This window comes from Pseudonaja textilis, chromosome 6, assembly GCF_049901715.1.
Source record: "Pseudonaja textilis isolate UNSWEBS1 chromosome 6, rPseTex1.2, whole genome shotgun sequence".
In the NCBI taxonomy this organism is placed as follows: domain Eukaryota; kingdom Metazoa; phylum Chordata; class Lepidosauria; order Squamata; family Elapidae; genus Pseudonaja; species Pseudonaja textilis.
In genome coordinates this window covers 47426873-47445717 of record NC_141995.1, presented here as the reverse complement: position 1 = coordinate 47445717, position 18845 = coordinate 47426873, and the positions used below count along the sequence as shown (strand labels likewise).

Genomic DNA, 18845 nt, shown 5'->3' with positions numbered 1-18845 from the left:
AGATACCCGTGTTTAATTCACGGGAAATCAAGTCAAGTGGACACAAAGGAATATCAATTTTGTTTTGGTTTTACTTCTCAGTCTATTGTTTCTATACTGCCCGATGTATTGCGAGCTGCCAAATCCAGGAGGCACCAATGCAAATTTAAATATATATATATATATATATACACAAAGAAATAAAACTTACCTGTAGAGCCTGGAACTCTATAAAATAGAACATGTAGAGAGGAAAGCACTCAGAATAAAACAGCTTAAAAATCCTATCGGTGAGATTAGTGTTGTCTTTTAAAAAAACAAATGAGGTTAAGATTGTTTTATTTACTGTACAGAAAAAATGCCACGCGTTGAAAACTTTAAAAAAAACCCATTATTTTAGTTTAACAAATTACTTACTAGTCTGGCCACGAGGTTATTAAGATTCAGTCCATATTTTGCAACGACTGGACGAAGGACTTCCGTGACCGGCTTGGTGGGTTTAGCCTTTAAACCGACCGATCTGTTTATAGGGACCAGGTCAAGCCTACAATGGATAGATAGACTGAGTGTGTCAACTCATAAAATATTTCTATGGTCTTTTTAGAGTTCCCAACAGAAAGGGAGGGGGGAGCAGTACAGCAGCTTGGAAGTCGAAACTGCATTCCATAAATGTTTTCAAAGATAGTAACTAGATGACCAAAGTTTCTGCCGCGCAAAATTCTAACTGGAGAGCCTGATTGATGGCTCTGGGCTATGGATGTGTCCCATTGGAGAATATGAATTACGATGCACCCAGGGGCTGGGGGAAAACCAGGTCAAAGATGACAATGAATGATGCATCTCAGAGCCAGCTAGACCCAGGCAGTGGCAGACATGTTAACTCCCAATAAATCCTTATGAAGTTTGGGAAGTTTGGCTCGAGACTTGTGATTTGAATGGGGGTGACTGCTGGAATCCTGATAATCTCGCTTAGCAACTGCCCACCACCACCACCAGGGATACTGCAACCGTCATAAATGTGAACCAGTTGCCAAGCATCTGCTTACAGATTAACAGAGTTGGAAGGGACCTTGGAGGTCATCTAGTCCAAACCACTATCACCCCCGCCCTAACAGAGATCCTACAGCCTCTCTGACAGAGGGTAGTCCAGTCTCTTTTTGAAAGCCTCCAGGCTTGAAGCCCCCACAACTTCTGAAGACAACTTTTCTTCCATTGAATATACGATAACAGTTGGAAGGGAGCTTGAGGTCATCTAGTCCAACCCCATCCCCGCCCAAGCAGGAGACCCTATGTCATTTCTGACAAGTGACTGTCCAGTCTCTTTGAAAACCTCAAGTGATGGAGAAGGAAGGAAGGAAGGAAGGAAGGAAGGAAGGAAGGAAGGAAGGAAGGAAGGAAGGAAGGAAGGAAGGAAGGAAGGAAGGAAGGAAGGAAGGAAGGAAGGATGGATAGCAGAATAAGAGTTGGAAGTGACCTTGTAGGTCATCTAAAATCAACCCCCACTCAAGCAGGAGACCCTGCACCATTTCTGACAGAGGGCAGTCCAGTGTCTTCTTGAAAGCCTCCAATGATGAAGCTCCCACAGCTTCCAAGGGCAAACTGTTCCATTGGTTGATTGCTCTTGCTGTCAGAAAGTTTCTCCTTATTTCCAGGTTGAATCTCTCCTTGATCAGTTTCCATCCATTGTTCCTTTTCTGGCCTTTGGATGCCTTGGAAAATAGCTTGAACCCCCCCTCCTCCTCTCTGTGGCAGCCCCTCAAATCTTGGGAGCACTGCTCTCCTGTCTCGCCTGGTCCTTTTCTTCGCGTGACCAAGGGGATGCGGCAACAGTTGTAAGTGTGAAAGGAGGACATAAGAGAAGGGCATCAGAGCAGGTTTCCAATCTTACCGAAATAGTGTCCTTTTTTCTAAGCGGAGAGTTTGAGAATCCAAAATGCTGCTGTCCTGGTGTAGTACGAGTGGCTGCAGGCATAAAAGGAGAGAAGCCGTCACATTTAAAGGCTGAAGGAGTTGAGAACTTCCAAGGTCGCTGCTGAAGAGGTGAGACTTTTACTCCACTGAAGGCATCTGGAGAGGCCTAAAGCAGAGATTCCTGACCAGTGTTTGCCTTCTGTCAATTGAATTTAAAGCCCATTAAACTATTGCAAAAATAAACAGTGCATTTTGGTTGTAGTTTCGATCAATCAGAACAGAGCTGGAAGGGACTAGTCCAATCCCCTGCTCAAGCAAGAAACCCTAAACAATTTCAATCAATCAGTCAGTCAATCAATCAATCAATCAATCAATCAATCAAACAAACAAACAATGAATCAGGCAGACAGTTAATCAATCAAACAAACAAACAATCAATGAATCAGGCAGTCAGTCAATCAATCAATCAAACAAACAATAAATGAATCAGGTAGTCAATCAGTCAATCAATCACACAATCAATGAATCAGGCAGTCAGTCAGTCAATCAATCAATCAATCAATCAATCAACCAATTGGAATAGAGCTGGAAGGGACTTTGGAGGTCTTCTAGCCCAACCCCCTGCTCAAGGAAGAGACTCTAAACAATTTCTATCAATCAATCAGTCAGTCAGTCAATAAATCAATCAAACAATCAATGAATCAGGCAGTCAGTCAGTCAATCAATCAATCACACAATCAAGGAATCAGTCAGTCAGTCAGTCAGTCAGTCAGTCAGTCAATCAATCAATCAATCAACCAATTAGAATAGAGCTGGAAGGGACTTTGGAGGTCTTCTAGTCCAACCGTTGCTCAAGGAAGAGACTCTAAACAATTTCAATCAATCAATCAATCAATCAATCAATCAATCAATCAATCAAGTTGCCCAGGTTGGAGACCCCTGCTCTAAAGTGCTCTTGGGGTGGTATATAAGCCCAAATGCTATTCCTTTCTCTAATCTCTGCATTACTCTTGGAAAAAAAGTAGCCTAAAAATGAATTATTATTATTATTATTATTATTAAAACAAATAATAATTCAGTACCTTGTCCCCGCCGATTAAAAAGAGGTCGACGGCAGCCATGCTGATCCGCTGCTTTTCGCAGAAGCCGGAGAGCACCTCTTTGATGGAGGCCCCACCTCGGACGGGCATGACCGAAGTGGAGCCATCTGGGAGGTGGACGTGGCAACTCTGAGGGGGCTTCTCTTTTGTGGTGGGGGGTCCCGAGGCTCGGCAGGGCTCACCCTTCGGAGAGAAAGGGTTACTGGTAAATTGAGCGGGGAATTTAAACAAAGTGGGGTGTTTTTTTTTAAAGCGAACAGCAACACATTTAGAACACGGAACACGGAATAACAAGAGTTGGAAGGGACCTCGGAGGTCTTCTAGTCCAGCCCCCTTGCATGAGCAGGAGATCCCATACCATTTCAGACAACGGTTGTCCTATCCCTACTTATAAACGTCCACCAAAAAAGGCACCAGGTCTTATTTTGGGGGGAGGATGTCATCTACTGACTAACCTCACTTGGGCGCATCACCCCCAACCTCCTTTTCGCTGTCAGAGGCCTTCAGGAACTTCTTCTTCTGCGGCCGGCAAGGCTTTCCTGAAGGCCTCTGCAGCTGATAACAGAGCTTTGTTATCCAGAGCTTTGTTATCTGCTACAGATCCAGAGCTTTGTTATCTGCTACAGAGGCCTTCAGGAAACCTTGGCCGGCTGCAGAAGAAATGGGCCGGCCAGGCAGGTGTCGGGATGTGTGATGCCTGGCTACAACTGTCCAAAGGTAAATAGTAGAGCAGCTCCACCCCACCCCCCCATAGCTTAATTTTTACCCGTCTACTCTGGGATGGGTGGAATCTTCATCAGGGCTTATTTTGAGGGTAGGGCTTATATTGGGCGCACGTGTAAAAAAATCAAGCTAGGGCTTACTTTTGGGCTAGGTTGTATTTTTGGGGAAACAGGGTAGTTTGACTCTTTGTGGCAGCGCCTCAAATGCTGGAAGACCGCTATGATGTCCCCCCTAGACCTTCTTTTATTTAAGCTAGACCAGTGGTGGCTAACCTTTTTGGGTTCCTGTGCCAAAAATTGTGCGTGCGCTGGTACGCGCATGCTTGCATGCCAGCACCTAGAAGGCAATGTGCACCCCCCACAACCCCTGCGCATAAGTGCACAATCCCCCCGCTGCCCCTGCCTCCACCCCCTTACCTGTACTGCACCTCACAGCTGATTTTCAGCCGGTTTGAGGCCTTTTTGGCCCCGGAGGCTTGAAAAAAGCCTCTGCAGGCTTTGCAGGACGAATAATAGGCCCGTTTTGTCACTTCCGGACAAAGCGGGCCTATTATTCGTCCTGCAAAGCCTGCAGAGGCTTTTTTTGAAGCCTCTGGGAGGCCGAAAAAGGCCTCAAACCAGCTGTGAGGCGCGTGCATGCACAGTAAGTTTGCCCACGGCTTGCGTGCTGGTACAAATGGCTCTGTGTGCCACCTGTGGCATGCGTACCATAGGTTCGCCATGACAGAACTAGACAATAGTTATCATCATAGTTCATCCTCATGCACATTTTCAGTCCAAAAAGGGCAAGTCTTACCATCTCCAGACTCGCAGCTGAAGACAAGGAATCTTGTGATTGATGTCGATAGGAGAGCTCACCAGGCTGAGAAGACTCTGGGGAGAAATATTCCGTCAGAAAGTCTCAATTAGCTGAGGTTGAAACCTCACAATCTTCCTCAGCAGTCGAGAATCAGCTTTCGAGATTTCTCTGCTTAAATCTCTGAATGAAATCTAGTCTCTACCGGTTTTAATTCACTAATTGTACAAAAGTATCAGAAGTCTGTTCCCTAAAAAAATGAACCAATGTGGCTGCGACTGACATTCTGGATGCTTTCTAACTCTCCCTTCTGTCTCCGTATACAGGTGGTCCTCGACTTACAATGGTTTGCTTAGTGGTCGCTCGAAGGGACAACTGCCTTGAAAAAAGGGACTTATGACCATTTGTCACACTTAATGACCATCGCAGCATCTTTACGGTTGTGTGATTTATATTCGGATGTTTGGCGAGTGGGTTTTTTTTTAAAGTTTGAACTACCTTCCCAATGTTGGCTCAAAAGTGGGTCTGGTTCCTTCCTTCCTTCCTTTCATCCATCCATTTCTTCCTCTCTCCTTCTTTCTCTTTTCTTCGCCTTCCTTCCTTCCTTCCTTCCTTCCTTCCTTCCTTCCTCTCAGAAGCCTTCTTTGCTCAGAATCCTTTCATCATTCCATCCATCCTTTTCCTTTCTTCCCTTCTTCCTTCCTTCTCTCTCCCTCCCTTTACTTCCTACCTTCCTTCTCCTCCCTTTTCTTCTTTCCTTCCTTCCTTTCCATTCCCTCCCTCCCTCTTCTTCCTTCCTCCCTGTCCCTCTCTCCCTCCCTCTCCCTTTTCTTCTTTCCTTCCTTCTCCCTCCCTCCCTCCCTTTCCTTCCTTCCTTCTTCCCCTCCCTTTCTCTCCCTTTTCTTTTCCTTTCTTCTCCCTCCCTCCCTTCCTCTTTTCTTCCTTCCTCCCTGTCCCTCCCCTTCCTTCCTTCCTTCTTTCCTTCCTTCCTTCCTCCCTCCTTCCGAATCCATCCATCTATCCATCCATCTCTCTCTCTCTCTCCCCCGTGGCCTCATTTTTGGATTTTAAAACTCACCTTTGAGGCAACTGCCATTCTCCTTCTTCTTCTGTGACCTCCCCAAACTCTTGCTTCTCGACCAGGAAAAGAAAGTCCCTTTTTTCTTTTTCTCGCCATCTTCTTCTCCAGATTCTTCATTTAAGGAGCGCCCAGACTTGGCTTTTCCACCTAACTATCAACAAGTGCAATTTTTTTTAAAAAAAATCCCTTCCGCGAGGATGGTTTCTTTCATCAGAATTAGTGCTCGTATTGGCTGGTTCTGCTGCCTGTCCTACGCACAGGCCCCACCGTTACACCCTTGCAGCCGAGACAAACTAACAAGGCACGTCTTGACTGCCTTCTTGATAAACAAGTAGCTGTCAGAATAACAAGAGTTGGAAGGGATCTTAGAGGTCTTCTAGTCAACCCTCCGCTCAAGCAGGAAACCCCGTACTACTTCAGACAAATGGCTGTCTAACCTCTCTTTGAAAACCTCCAGTGATAGTGCACTCACAACTTCTGGAGACAAGCAGTTACACTGGTGGATTGTTCTCACTGTTAGAAAGTTTCTCCTGATTTCCAGGTTGAATCTCTCCTTGGTTAGTTTCCATCCATTGTTTCCTGTCCTGCCTTCAGGTGCCTTGGAAAATAGCTTGATCCCCTTCCTCCTCTCTGGGGCAGCCCCTCAAATATTGGGAACACTGTTCTCCTGTCTCCCCTGGTCCTTCTCTTCCCTAGACTGGCCAGGCCCAGTTCCTGCAACCATTCATTGCATGTTTTAGTCCCCACTCCCCTCATCCTCCTGGTTGCTCTTCTCTGCACTCTTTCTAGAATGTCAACATCTTTTTTTTTCATCCACACTAGTATGTACCAATATTTTAGCTAATGCATTTTTACTTGTTTTTTTTTTAAAATTTGAACCACCTTCCCAATTTTGGCTCAAAAGCAGGTCCAGTTCCTTCACAAGCCTCTTGTGGGGATTCACTCACTCGTATACTTCTGAACCAGGGTGTGTTATTTCTCCATGTCATATAACATAGGTGGATACATACATCGTTTTGCATTTATTTACTTATTAGCTGGATAGGTTCTCCTGGCTGAGCAGGGAGTTAGACTAGAAGACCTCCAAGGTCCCTTCCAACTCTATTCTGCTTGTTTAGCTGGATACCTGTGCTTCGCTACAAAACTATGTGATTGGGCTTAGTTTTGGGGGAGGAAAATAAAGGGGAAAAATTCTGCCTCTGCCTACCAGAATCCATCAGTATTCATCTGGCTAGCTTCCTGTCAGTGTGTGAGAGAGTTGAGGGTGGTTTGGAAACTGAAAGAGTATTTGCTGTGTGAGCAAGGAGACAGCAAGGAGCCTAGGCGTGGCTTAGCTCAACTGTTCTGTACTAAAGCTGCTTGGTGCTCTGAGACTACAACTGAAACTCCTCTCCTCTGCTTGTGTTTTGCATTTGGAAAAGATTTCTTTTCAAGTGGGGAGAGGAAGTAGAACTCCTTAGCATCAGAGCGTGTTAATAATAATAATATAGGAAATACTCTAAATGCTCTGATGGTCATTTGGAAAAATCCTTTCTTAGTGAGCCCCTAGAAGCCAAGAGGAACCTACGTACCAAATTTCAAGTTTGTAGGCTTTACGGTTCTGGAGATTTTGTGATGATGCATAGTGGTATTTCACTTTTATATATATATATAGATTTTGTCATGTGTATGTTGTATACATTGGAGGTGGTGAGGACTGCACGCCACAAAATTTCATTTTAATATATGCCGATTAGTATACATTCAAAGTGACAATAAAGTTATTTATTCCATTCTACACCAGCAAGAATTGGGTTTGTTTCAACTGTACATCCTAAAAAGATAGATACCTTTCTCGGAGTGGAAACACTGAACATTTCAGGACCGAAACTGGACTTCAGAGTAGGGCTGTTTGGAACCCACTGTGGATCGGGGACCGGACGGCCTTCCACTTCGGCTAACACACATTGTTGGTAAAACGGAGACTTCAGAAAGCGTGCATAGCTGTCAAACTTCATCAAATTGAAAATCTAGAAGACCAAACAGAGTCCTGTTAAGACAGAATTCAATACGGGTTTCACAAGTGGCAGAGTTTGTCTCCCGGGGAAAAAAATAAAACATTTTAAAATCAACTAGCCGGATACTCGTGCTTCACTACGAAACTATGTGGTCGGGCTTAGTTTTTGGGGAGGAAAATAAGGGAGGGGGGCGGAATTCTGCCTCTGCCTTCCAACATCACCTGCCTAGCGTCCTGTCAGTGTGTGAGAGAGTTGAGGGCTGTTTGGAAACTGAAACCGTATTTGCTGTGTGAACAAGAAGGAGACAGCAAGGAGCCTGAGCATGGCTTAGCTCAACTGTTCTGTCCTAAGGCTGTTGGTGCTGCTGTGAAATTGAAACTGAAACTCATCTCCTCCGCTCGTGTTCTGCATTTGGAAGAGATTTCTTTTTTTTTCAGGTGGGGAGTGGGAGTAGAACTCTTTAGCCTCAGAGCGCGTTAATAATAATAATATATGAAATACGAATGCTCTGGTGGTCATTTCAAAAAATCCTTTCTTAGCGAGCACCTAGAAGCCAAGAGGAACATCATACGTGCCAAATTTCAAGTTTGTAGGCTTTATGATTCTGGAGATTTTGCAATGATGTGTGAGTGGCATTTCGCTTTTATATAGATTTATTATTATTTGTATCTTTGGGGAATAATTGGAGTAGCTAAAGGGGAAGTTGAAGAGAATTCTAACTAAATTGCCTCTTCTAATATGACTTGGCCTTTTGAAATGTTTGAAAGAGACGCTACAGGTAAGAGAATTTAAGAGAAATTTAAGGGAACTTCTACTTCCATCTGTTCATTTAGTCACCACTCAAAGTTACAACGGCCCCGAAACAACTTATGACCGTTTTTCAAATGTATGATCATTGCAGCATCCCTGTGGTCACATGATCTGAATTCGGACGCTTGGAGACTGTCTCATATTTATGATGGTTGGGCTGTCCCCAGGGGGTCTCCTGATCCCCTTTGGCAACTTTTACCGATAATGGGGAATCCAAATTCACTTTAACAACCGTGTTCCTAACTTAACAAAGGCAACGATTCCCTTAACCACTGTGGCAAGGAAGGTTCATACAATGGGGCGAACCATTTGACAAAGGTTTTGCTGAACGACCGAAATATCCATCTCAATTGGAGTCGTAATCCGAGGACTAGCTGAACCCATGCTTCCCTGAAAATAAGACCAGGTCTTATATTAATTTTTGCTCCAAAATATGGATTAGAGCTTATTTTCCCATAAGGTCTTATTTTGGGGGAAATACATTACTAAAATGCATCAGTCTGGCTGATGTTCTTAACTGGGGCTTATTTTGGGGGTAGGGTTTATATTACGAGCATCCTGGAAATACATGCTAGGGCTTATTTCCAATTGGCTCTTCTTTGGGGGGAAACGGTAGTTCTGGCAGTTCTTTTCTGGTTAGGTCTTATTTTTGGGGAAATACGCTACTAAAATGCATCAGTCCACATGACGTTCTTAATGGGGGCTTATTTTGGAGGTAGGGTTTATATTATGAGTATTCTGGAAATTCATGCTAGGGCTTATTTTCCAGTTGGCTCTTCTTTGGGGGGAAACGGTAGTTCTGGCAGTTCTTTTCTGGTTAGGTCTTATTTTTGGGGAAATAAGTTACTATAATGCATCAGTTTCATCTTTTCAGGAAAACAGTAGTTCTGGCAGTTCTCCGCAAAGGGTGTTTTTCCATAACCAGCGGAAGGAAAACTTTCAGATTTCCGACGGTACCTGAAGCTGCTGATCTTTGAACATGTTCGGATGCGGTGCAGTCAGGACGTCGTCCGCCAGCTGGACTTGGCTGTCAATATTGACCGGAGTCGTAGCTTTGCTGCATAAATATTTATTAAAGATCTCCTGCGCTCTGAAGGAAAGCTGCGAAGCAAGAAAAAAATGACATTAGAAAGAAAAGTATGCAGGACTTACAGCGGCCATGAGATACAGGCAGTCCTTGACTTACAACAATTCGCTTAATGACTGTTCAATGTTACGACGGCACTAAAAAATAGACGAAGGACCATTCTTCACGCTTACGACCTCCGTAGCATTTCTGTGGCTGGTAGATGCTTGTCAAGAGGTTCATATTTATGATGGTCTCAGTGTTCCCAGGGTCACGTCATCCCCTTCTGTAGCCTTCAGACTAGTAAAATCAATGGGGAAACCCCGATTTGCTTAACAACCATGTTACTAACTGAACAACTGCAGTGATTCACATAGCGACTGTGGCAAGAAAGGTCATAAAATGGGGAGGGGAAACTCACTGAATGAATGTCTCACTTAACCGCAGAAATGTTGGGCTCAAATGCGGTTGTAAGTTGAGGACTACCTGCATTTATGGTGGTCTTGGGGATATGGGATCCCCTTTTGCGACCTTCTGACAATCAAAGCTAGTGGGGAAAGCCCTGATTTGTTGAACAACTGGGTTACTAACTTAACAACTGCAGCGACTCAGTTAAGCACCTGAACTATGGTCACGGGGATGCTACAAAGGTCGTAAGTCTGAAAAATGGTCACAAGTCCCTTTTTTTGTCAACTGCGGTGTTAACGTTCAATGGCCACTAAATGAACTGTTGTGTCATGCACTTGTTGGAGTCTGATTCTGAGGGGGAGATTGAGCATCTGACAAGGAGTGGGAGTGTGGCTCCGGTGGCTGTGGAAAAAATGGGGGAAAGGCACAGTCCGGCTAGGCATTCAGAGGAAAACCCAGGGCCACCCCCTCTTCATCCTAGGGCACGCACGGAGGAACGGAGAAGGGAGCAACGTAGGTTACGGGAGAGAAAAAAGCCCTGATCCCTTTCATTAGTTGCAGCTGGGAGAATAGGATATAAGTGGGGCGTTTGCACACAGCTCCTTGCTGGAAGCAAAGCGTACATTATCTTTGTCAAGGCTTTGGTGTTCTCCCAACTGTGGTTGCTGTGTTATCCTGGCCTGCCATGTTAATTATTTCAGTGTGGTTTGTGTTGGGGTTTTTATTTCAAATTAACTTTACTTTGGGTGCAGACTGCATTTACTCCCTCCACAAACTGTTTTCTTTAAGAGTTTGATACCCAGCTGAGGATAATTAGACACTGGGGCCAACTTGGAGGCATTAAAGGGAATTTATTCTACTTTTGTGACTTTGCTATTTTTGTGTCACACCCAGAGTCATCACATGTTGTAAGTCAAGGACTACCTATCTTCTCCTTCCCAGGGCAATGACTCCTTTCTTCTCCCTGCTTCTCCTCCACTCCACTTCAGACCTTCTCCAAAGAGTTTGAACAGCCTGAATTTATTGTTTCAAAATAAATAGAAATTAAGGGCAGCAGGGGGAGGGGAGGACAGGTGTTCAACATCCTTACCTCCTTTTTGTCGTGAGCAGGTATGTGATTGAAATAGTCGCAGGCTTGCCAAAACAGAATGTTTTCTTCACTAAACTCCTTCCGTAAAAAATCCTAGTTGGGAAAGAAGAATTAAAAACCACACTGAGGGGAAGTGTCCAAGAACCCTCCGAAGCCCACTGTTGTGGCCCACCAGTGGCCAGAGGAGCTGGCAGCAGACTCGGACAATGAGGAGGTTGGGGAGGAACATGGGCCAGTCCTGGAGTCTGGGGAAGGTTCGGGGGACAGCTCTGCATCAGAGGCAGAGACGGGGCCGGGGCCATCTGACAGTTATCAGCTGCTTTTGCAGTGGGAGATCAGTGGGGAAGAAGAACAGCTGGAGCCTGTTCCTGATGTGCTCACGCACAGAGCTGCCAGAAGAAGGGAATAGTTAAGGAATAACGGTCAACTCAGGAGTAAAGGCACATGTGAATGGGGACTGGCCCCTCCCATAGGGAATAAAGAGGACTGAAAGGGGAGTGGGGTTTGCAGGAGACAATTAGTTCAATTCATGAGAGTGAAGATCTGTGCCTGACTTCTTGCTAAGTAATTGCTGCTACAGAGTGGCATTTGGAAGATATCGGCCTGGCAGCTCTCCAAGCCTGATAAAGGCCTGTAGTTGTGAAATCTCATGAAAGACTGTTGGCCGGGACTTTGTTGGAGGGGAATTCCCTTTGACCTAAATAAAAGGGGTTTTATCAGGATGAGGAGTCGGCTTCGTGCTTTTGGGAAGCTTAGGCCAGAACACCCACCAGATCTCAAACCCTGAAACATCGTTGACAGAAGGGACATGTTTGTGTCTCTTTCAAAGTCTGTCTTGGATTGGGGGAGACACGGCTGGTGGGTCTTGAAAGCGAATTGAGCTGCAACAGCAACCGAAGTAAGCCCAGCTGTGGAGAAGGATGATGGGGGCCACCATTACTTGTGATGGCCCCGAAGGAGATAACGATGTTACTGGCCCATGTACTGGCATAAAATGGAAGAACATTTTGAGGTGACATCCTCCTGGCTCAAGGGATTAAGCTGGAGGGATGGGGGACACACACACACGCGCGCACAAAATGTGTTTCTCTCTTCAAACGAGACCCCTGCCCCGAACAAATCCAGACAGACAGACACATCCAGAAATTCCAGAAGCTATGATGCCCCACGTGTCCACATTACATGGCCCAGAAAAAGTGTGACTCAAAATTATTACACGCATTTGGGGCCAAAAAGAATGTAACACCCCCAAACCTACAGGTGGTATCCCAAAGCTGCTTTTTTTTAATTTCAAGAGGCAAACTGAGACTTTGTGTTTTTTCTTTGAAGAAAAAGAAGGAGGAAGAGGAGGAGGAGGAGGAGGACGAGGAAGGCGGAGGAGGAGCAGAAGAAGAAAAGGAGGAGAAGAACAGGAAAGGAAGGGGGAGGAGGCGGAGACGAAGAAGAAGAAGAACAGGAAGGGGAGGAGGAAGGGAGAAGACAAGGAGGGGAGGAGGAGGAGGAGGTGAAGAAGATGAGGAGGAGGAGGAGGAAGAGGGGAAGGAGGAAGGGGGGGACGAGAAGAGGAGAACAGGAAAGGAAGGGGGAGGAGGAGGTAAAGAAGACAAGGAGGAGGAGGAAAGGGGAGGAGGAGAAGAAGAGGAGAACAGGAAGGGGAGGGGGAGGGGAAGAAGAAGATGAGGGGGAAGAGGGGGAGGAGGAAGAAGAGGGGGAGGAGGAGGAAAAAAAGTAGTAGTAGTAGTAGTAGTAGTAGTAGTGTACCACCACCAGTAGTAGTACCACCGGTAGTAGTACTAGTAGTAGTTGTTGTTTCTTGGATGAGGGTGAAACATCTTCAAAGGAAAACCAAGAAAATCCAGTTGCCTCTTGAAAAAGCACCTTTGGGACAACCGTGACCTAAAGGACTAAAAAACTCCACAGACATCTACAGCTGTGTTTCTTCCAACCAAGGCCCTAAGCACCTGGGCACACCGCCTCTTCTCTCCTTCCTCCAAAGGAAGCCTTAGGCCTTCCCTAAGGCCTGCTATTCCACCTCCAGCCTTGCCATGTTTGCCAAGGTCAGGGAAGACTAGCCTAGGGGGCTTGCCTAGTCCAGGAGATTTCAGGCTCTCTTAGATGCCACCAGGATCTGGTTGCTAGCTGCAGCTAGACGCTTGCTCAGGGCCCTCTGTTTTGGGATAACGCCAAACCAAAACCGTGGCTTAATCATTCTCCATTGCTTACAGAGAAATATCGAATACCAAGGGGATCTTGAAGGAGGCGCTCAAAGGAAACAGCCCAACTGGCAACTCTTCTGTCGCGTTGTCGTTGGCAGCTCTGGACACTGGGCAGACTGGCATTGCTGCTGAGGCTGGTGTCACTGGTGCCATCTTTCAAGTCACTGTGATTCAGCTCTGCAGTAATGTCAAAGGAGAAGTTAATCCGGCAATAAACTGGTGGCTGTGTCAACCTCTCCAGAACAGAAAACTCTGAAATTTCTCATTTGCTACAGGGGAAAGGTGAGGATCGTTCAGCCAGTTCTGGTGTTCAGCTGGTTCGGACCGGTCCTGGCATAACAGTAGGAAAAATTTTGACTGGTTCGGAGAACCGGCAAATACTACCTCTAGGTGGCCCCACCTTCCCGCCCCCGCTCTTAATCCTCTATATTCTGTTTTTTTATTAGCTCAGCTGATTCACGCAGCGGAGCAGATTGCCACGTCTCAGCTGAGCTAAAAAACAGCACAGCTCACCAGTGTTGATACAAAGGGCGGTGTCTGAGCCCTGCGCATGCATAAGCGAAGCAAGCGCTCTGAAACAGTAGGAAAAACCCACCACTGGTGAGTAGCACAGCAAAGGACAAGGCTTTGCAGGTGGGTTTACGACAAGTCACCACGGCCAACTCATTGGCCGGATCAGCATTGTAGGTTTCCTCCGCAGGCCAGCTGCCCAGGGGGCGGGGGAGAAGACAGCCAAAATGGGGCATGGGAGGGCCACACTTGACCCCCATGCGACCGTATTCGGCCTGGACAGCCTCCTGCAGCTGTTAGGAATAACAAGGTTACCTAACGTAGTTTGGGTAAAATAATATATATAAACTATGATAGTAAGTTTAAGTGTGTGTCACTTTAAACTGCAAAGCATGTAATTTTGGGTGCGGTCGTGAAACCGCCATAAGAGGGGGCAAGAGAACCTGCTGGATTGCTGATGATTGCTGGATATACTGGAATGATGGTTTGCTAACTGCGTGTTCCCTGCTACTGAGTTCTGAACGTCGAAGGAAGAAAGGAGGTTTGACTTCTTCATATCTCTACTGCGAGGAGATATATTACTGGACTGATATTTTTAAGTTTACTGACCTCTTTTTCGACACTGGACTTTGCAACTAAATAATCCCCGGACAGAATGATATATGGACTGTTTGACTATGCTAAAAATCTTACTGGAATAAACTATTTAATTAGCACAGTGTATCTGTTTTACTGAGTGTAAGCTACAAAAATGTTTATCTCACATATTTTGCCTGCCTGCCTGACTGCCGTGCAGATTCTGCTAGGGTGTATCCCTAACAACTTTGGCCAACAAATTGCTGCAGGAGGCCGTCCAGGCCAAAAACAGGGCATGCGGGGGCCACATGTGGACTCCTGCGCCCTGTTTTAGCCGCCAGAGGCAACACAGGCCACAGCCTAAGATAGGGTTGGCAACCCTTTTCAAAATTGAGTGCTGAAATGGGAGCACGCGCTCACGTGGGGGAGTGCTGGAAACTGGAAGAGCAGCTCCCCCAGTGCGCATCACGCATTTCTACGCATGTGCACGTCTCCCGCGCACCCTCTGCCCTCCCCGTGTATGCGCACCAGGTACCCGACAATCAGCTGTTGGGCAGTGGCACGCGTGCGCATGCGCAGTGGGGCTCTTCCGGGCGAGCTCTCGCATGCCGGGGAAAATGGCTCTGCGCGCCACTTCCAGCACGCATGGCATAGGTTTGCCATCACAGGGCTACTGCAAAGAAAATGGGGACAAACTATTTTCTAAAACACCAAAAAAAAAAAAGACAAGAAGCAACGGATGGAAACTCATCAAGGAGAGAAGCGACCTAGAACTGAGGAGAAATTTCCTGACAATTAAAACAATTAATCAGTGTAATAACCAGAAGTTTTGAATATTCCAACACGGGAGGTTTTAAAGAAGGGACTGGACAGCCACTTCTGAAAAGGTATAGGGTTTCCTGCCTGAGCAAGGGATTGGACTAGATGACCTCCCAGGTCCCTTCCAACTCTGCTCTTCTCTTAGAAAAGGAACCGGCCAGTCAGGATCTGCGAGGCGTTACCTGGATAAAGCTGGTAGGAGCCCCTGGTATGATGCCACTTCAGCAGATACCTCCAGTCGCTCAGGGAAGGCCATCCTTCAGCAGCCATGCCCGGCGGAGGGGACGAAGACACGGAGAAGGCCCGGCTGGCCTCCCTGTGGTGGCGACCCCAGCCGCAGCAAGCATCCTTCCTCCCTGCTCCGTTAGCTCTATTTTACAGCATTCCCTCCAAGTGGCGGCCCCTCCATCCCCCCACCCCACCCCCAGAGCCTGAAAGATGCTCTCTTGGTGCACCCGACTTAAAAGCTGATCCAGTGCGACATCAATAATTGAAGAGGGGAAAAAAAGCCCTTCGTGGCTGTTGCCGAAGGGATATGAATTATTCAGCCGGCAACTGCGATGCGAGGAGGAGCGAAAGCGCTCGAGCGGCCACAGCCGAGTGGCCAATCCAAAAGCAACACACACACAAATACACACACACAGTGCACACACCTGCCCTCCACACAAACAGCTTTGTCCTGGGCTTTCCTGTCTCCCTAAAGAAAATGAAGTAGGTGGGGAGTCAGGTTTAAAACTTTTAAAATGGCTTCGTTGGGGATGGGGTTTGTAGATTGTATAGCCAGACCAGGATATGAGGGTTTCTTTTAGCTGACCCATCACTCATTACTTTGCTCCGTTTCCAAAATCAAGAGAGTTCTGATGATGCCAGTACACTGCACGACAACTAGTCTGACTATGACATGGTAGCGGGTGGGTAGGGGGCAGCATTCAAAAATCCATCAACTGGTTCACTGCCCGGTTGATGGGTAGGTGTGGTCTACCGGAACTTTCTGTTACCGGCTTCCGGTGCACTTCCAGAGCCTGGGGGAGGCCATTTTCGCCCTCCCAAGGGTCCGAAGGCTTCCCCCAGGCCTCTAGGAGGGGGCGAAAAGAGCATCCCCCGGACTCTGGAGGCCCACTGGAAGCAGGAAACAGGCCCGTTTCCGGACTTCCAGAAGGCCCATTTTCCCCCTCCCAGAGCCTCCACACGGACTCTGCACCTACCTCCATTGAAAATGGGCCACCCAGAGCCTCCACACAGACCCTGCACCTACCCTCATTGAAAATGGGCCACGTGGAGACTCCTAGGAGGGGTGGGGTGGGGTGGGTGGGGCCAGCCGGTCGGTTGACATACCGGTCTGGTGAACCAGATGTAACTTTAACAACCAGTTTGTCTGAACCAGTCCGAACCGGTAGAATCCCACTCCTACCTAGTAGTAATGGAAATATCCCCCACCCTTTCCTGTTGTGCTATAAATTGTTACAGGGTAGTCCTCGACTTACGACAGTTCATTTAGGGACTGTTCAAAGTTACAATTTCACTGAACATAGGGACTTACACGGCCATTTTTTTCCATGCGTAGGACTCATTGCAGCCTCCCTGGGATTCACGTGATTAACGTTCAGGTTGCTGGAGAGCCACCTCACGTTTATAACAGTCGCAGTCTTCAGGGTTCACTTTTGCGACCTTCTGGTAAACAAAATCAACGGGGAACCCAGATTTGTTGGACGTACCGTACTGCTAATTTTTAACACCTGCAGTGATTCGCTTAATCAAATGTGGCAAGAAGAGTCGTAAAATGGGACCGACTCAGTTGACAATTTTTTTTTCACTTAACAACATCAAGGTCGGGCTCAGTTGTGGTTGTGGGCTAGGTGCATGGGATTTAAATTTGGAGAATGAATATGTAAAACCTTATATGATTCAAGTAACTTTGGATATAATGTAATGCCAGACTAATGGGAGAATGTGTGCTTCAAAATTTACACTAAATTATACTCCAAAAGAAAATTTTTATAAGATGATGCATCCCTGGTATACAACACCAATAAGTTGTCAAGAATGTATAAAGGTATTGGAAATGTAAATGTAAAAAAGAGACTTTTTATCATTTATGATGGACATGTGATAAAGCAAAAAAAATTGGAGTAAGATTCACACCTTAATACAAAAGATTCTCAAAGCCAAAGGGAATATAAAGATATTCCTAAGAGGTTTGTAAGGGGCGTGCAGAAGTGTACCATCGTGCCTCCCATCTCTGTCCTATTGTCCGCATTTAATTTTACCTATTTTCTGTATTCTTACTCATGTTTATACTTATACCTATTATTTTGAAAGTGATTGACAAATCAAAATAAATAACATAAAAATAACACTAGAAAAAGCTGGCTGAGGAATTCTGGGAGTTGAAGTCCGCGAGTCTTAAAGTTGCCAAGATTGGAGACCCCTGAATTAGAGAGCTTCTGACATCCTTAAAATGAAAAGATAAAGTGACAGAAAGATGGCTGGATCCTATCACCTGATCAGAAAAAAAAGTTTCTTAACTTCAAACAACCTTTGTGGCTACTTTACGGTGCAAAGAAGGGATTGCTTTCATCTTCTCCAATCAGCTTTCTTTTTTTCCTTTCATCTTTGTTGGGTTAACTATAAAAGGGGATATAAGCAGTGGTGCGATTCAACCGGTATCACAACTGGTTCGATGAGCGTGCTACCGGTTCTCCTGAACCGGTCCATACCGGCTGAATTCCACCACTGGATATAAGCTAAGGATCCGCGTTCTCTCACTGAATGAGAGGAATCCCTTTTTGTCTGAATATTCTGATAAATATTGTAATGAAATGATCTTCCTGTCTTGGTCTGTCTCACTAGAAAATACGCATGCCGAGGCACGAGCCTAAAATTGGCCTTGGTCAATCCGTCTCCTTCCAGTGGATCAGAATGCAAGGATCACAATGCCTGATTGTTGGGGCTACAGCAACGCTGCACAAACATTCATCCAGGCCCAGGGATCCTTTCGGCCCTCAAAACTGATAGGACAAGTCCAGACCAAGGAGTCCGCTCATGTTTACAACCCTGAATTCCGGAGGAAACCAACCAACTTTCAGCTGTTTTCCTCTTGCGGAAACCATGCGCTCAGCTGACGGACACCGATTTCACATTCTTTGAATGCACAGAGATGCTGAGTCAGGACAAGCTGAATGAATGAGCTGCCAAGAAGCTGTCTGAGTTCATCCTACAACAATTTTGGGTCTGGTCTGGTTTTCGTTCTACATGGTTTAGAAAACCGCTCGGCCAGGATTGAGCTGACTCTAAGAAACGCGATTGCCCGTGTTTCCCTAAAAATAAACCTGGGTCTTATATTAATTTTTGCTCCAAAATGTGCATTAGGGCTTATTTTCCAGTTAGGTCTTACTTTCAGGAAAATATGGTATTAAAATACATCCATCTAGCTGATGATCTTAATTGCAGTTTATTTTGGGGGTAGGGTATACATTACGAACATCCTGAAAAATCAAGCTAGGGATTATTTTCAGGTTGGGTCTTATTTGGGGGAAAATACGGTACTAAAATGCATCTGGTTGACTATCTTCACTGGGTTTATTTTTGGGATAGAGTTTATATTACGAGCATCCAGAAAAATAAAGCTAGGATTTATTTTCTGGTTGGGTCTTATTTTCAGGGAAATACGGCACTAAGATGTATCCATCTGGCTCACGATCGTCACTGGAGCTTATTTTTGGGGTAGGGTATACATTACAAGCATCCAGAAAAATCAAGGTAGG

General features: G+C 45.9%; 1 protein-coding gene across 1 annotated transcript in view; it reads right to left on the bottom strand.

The window, feature by feature from the left end:
* The window catches only part of RGS12 (regulator of G protein signaling 12), a 60682-nt gene that overhangs the window by 17692 nt on the left and 24145 nt on the right, over positions 1 to 18845 (bottom strand). The window contains exons 5-13 of the mRNA XM_026699772.2: positions 13184 to 13353; positions 10961 to 11053; positions 9354 to 9497; positions 7419 to 7598; positions 5587 to 5740; positions 4509 to 4585; positions 2973 to 3173; positions 1868 to 1941; positions 397 to 523 (exon numbers count right to left, since the gene is read on the bottom strand). Of these exons, the coding sequence (XP_026555557.2) occupies positions 397 to 523; positions 1868 to 1941; positions 2973 to 3173; positions 4509 to 4585; positions 5587 to 5740; positions 7419 to 7598; positions 9354 to 9497; positions 10961 to 11053; positions 13184 to 13353 (1220 nt within the window). The remainder of the gene's footprint in view (positions 1 to 396; positions 524 to 1867; positions 1942 to 2972; positions 3174 to 4508; positions 4586 to 5586; positions 5741 to 7418; positions 7599 to 9353; positions 9498 to 10960; positions 11054 to 13183; positions 13354 to 18845) is intronic.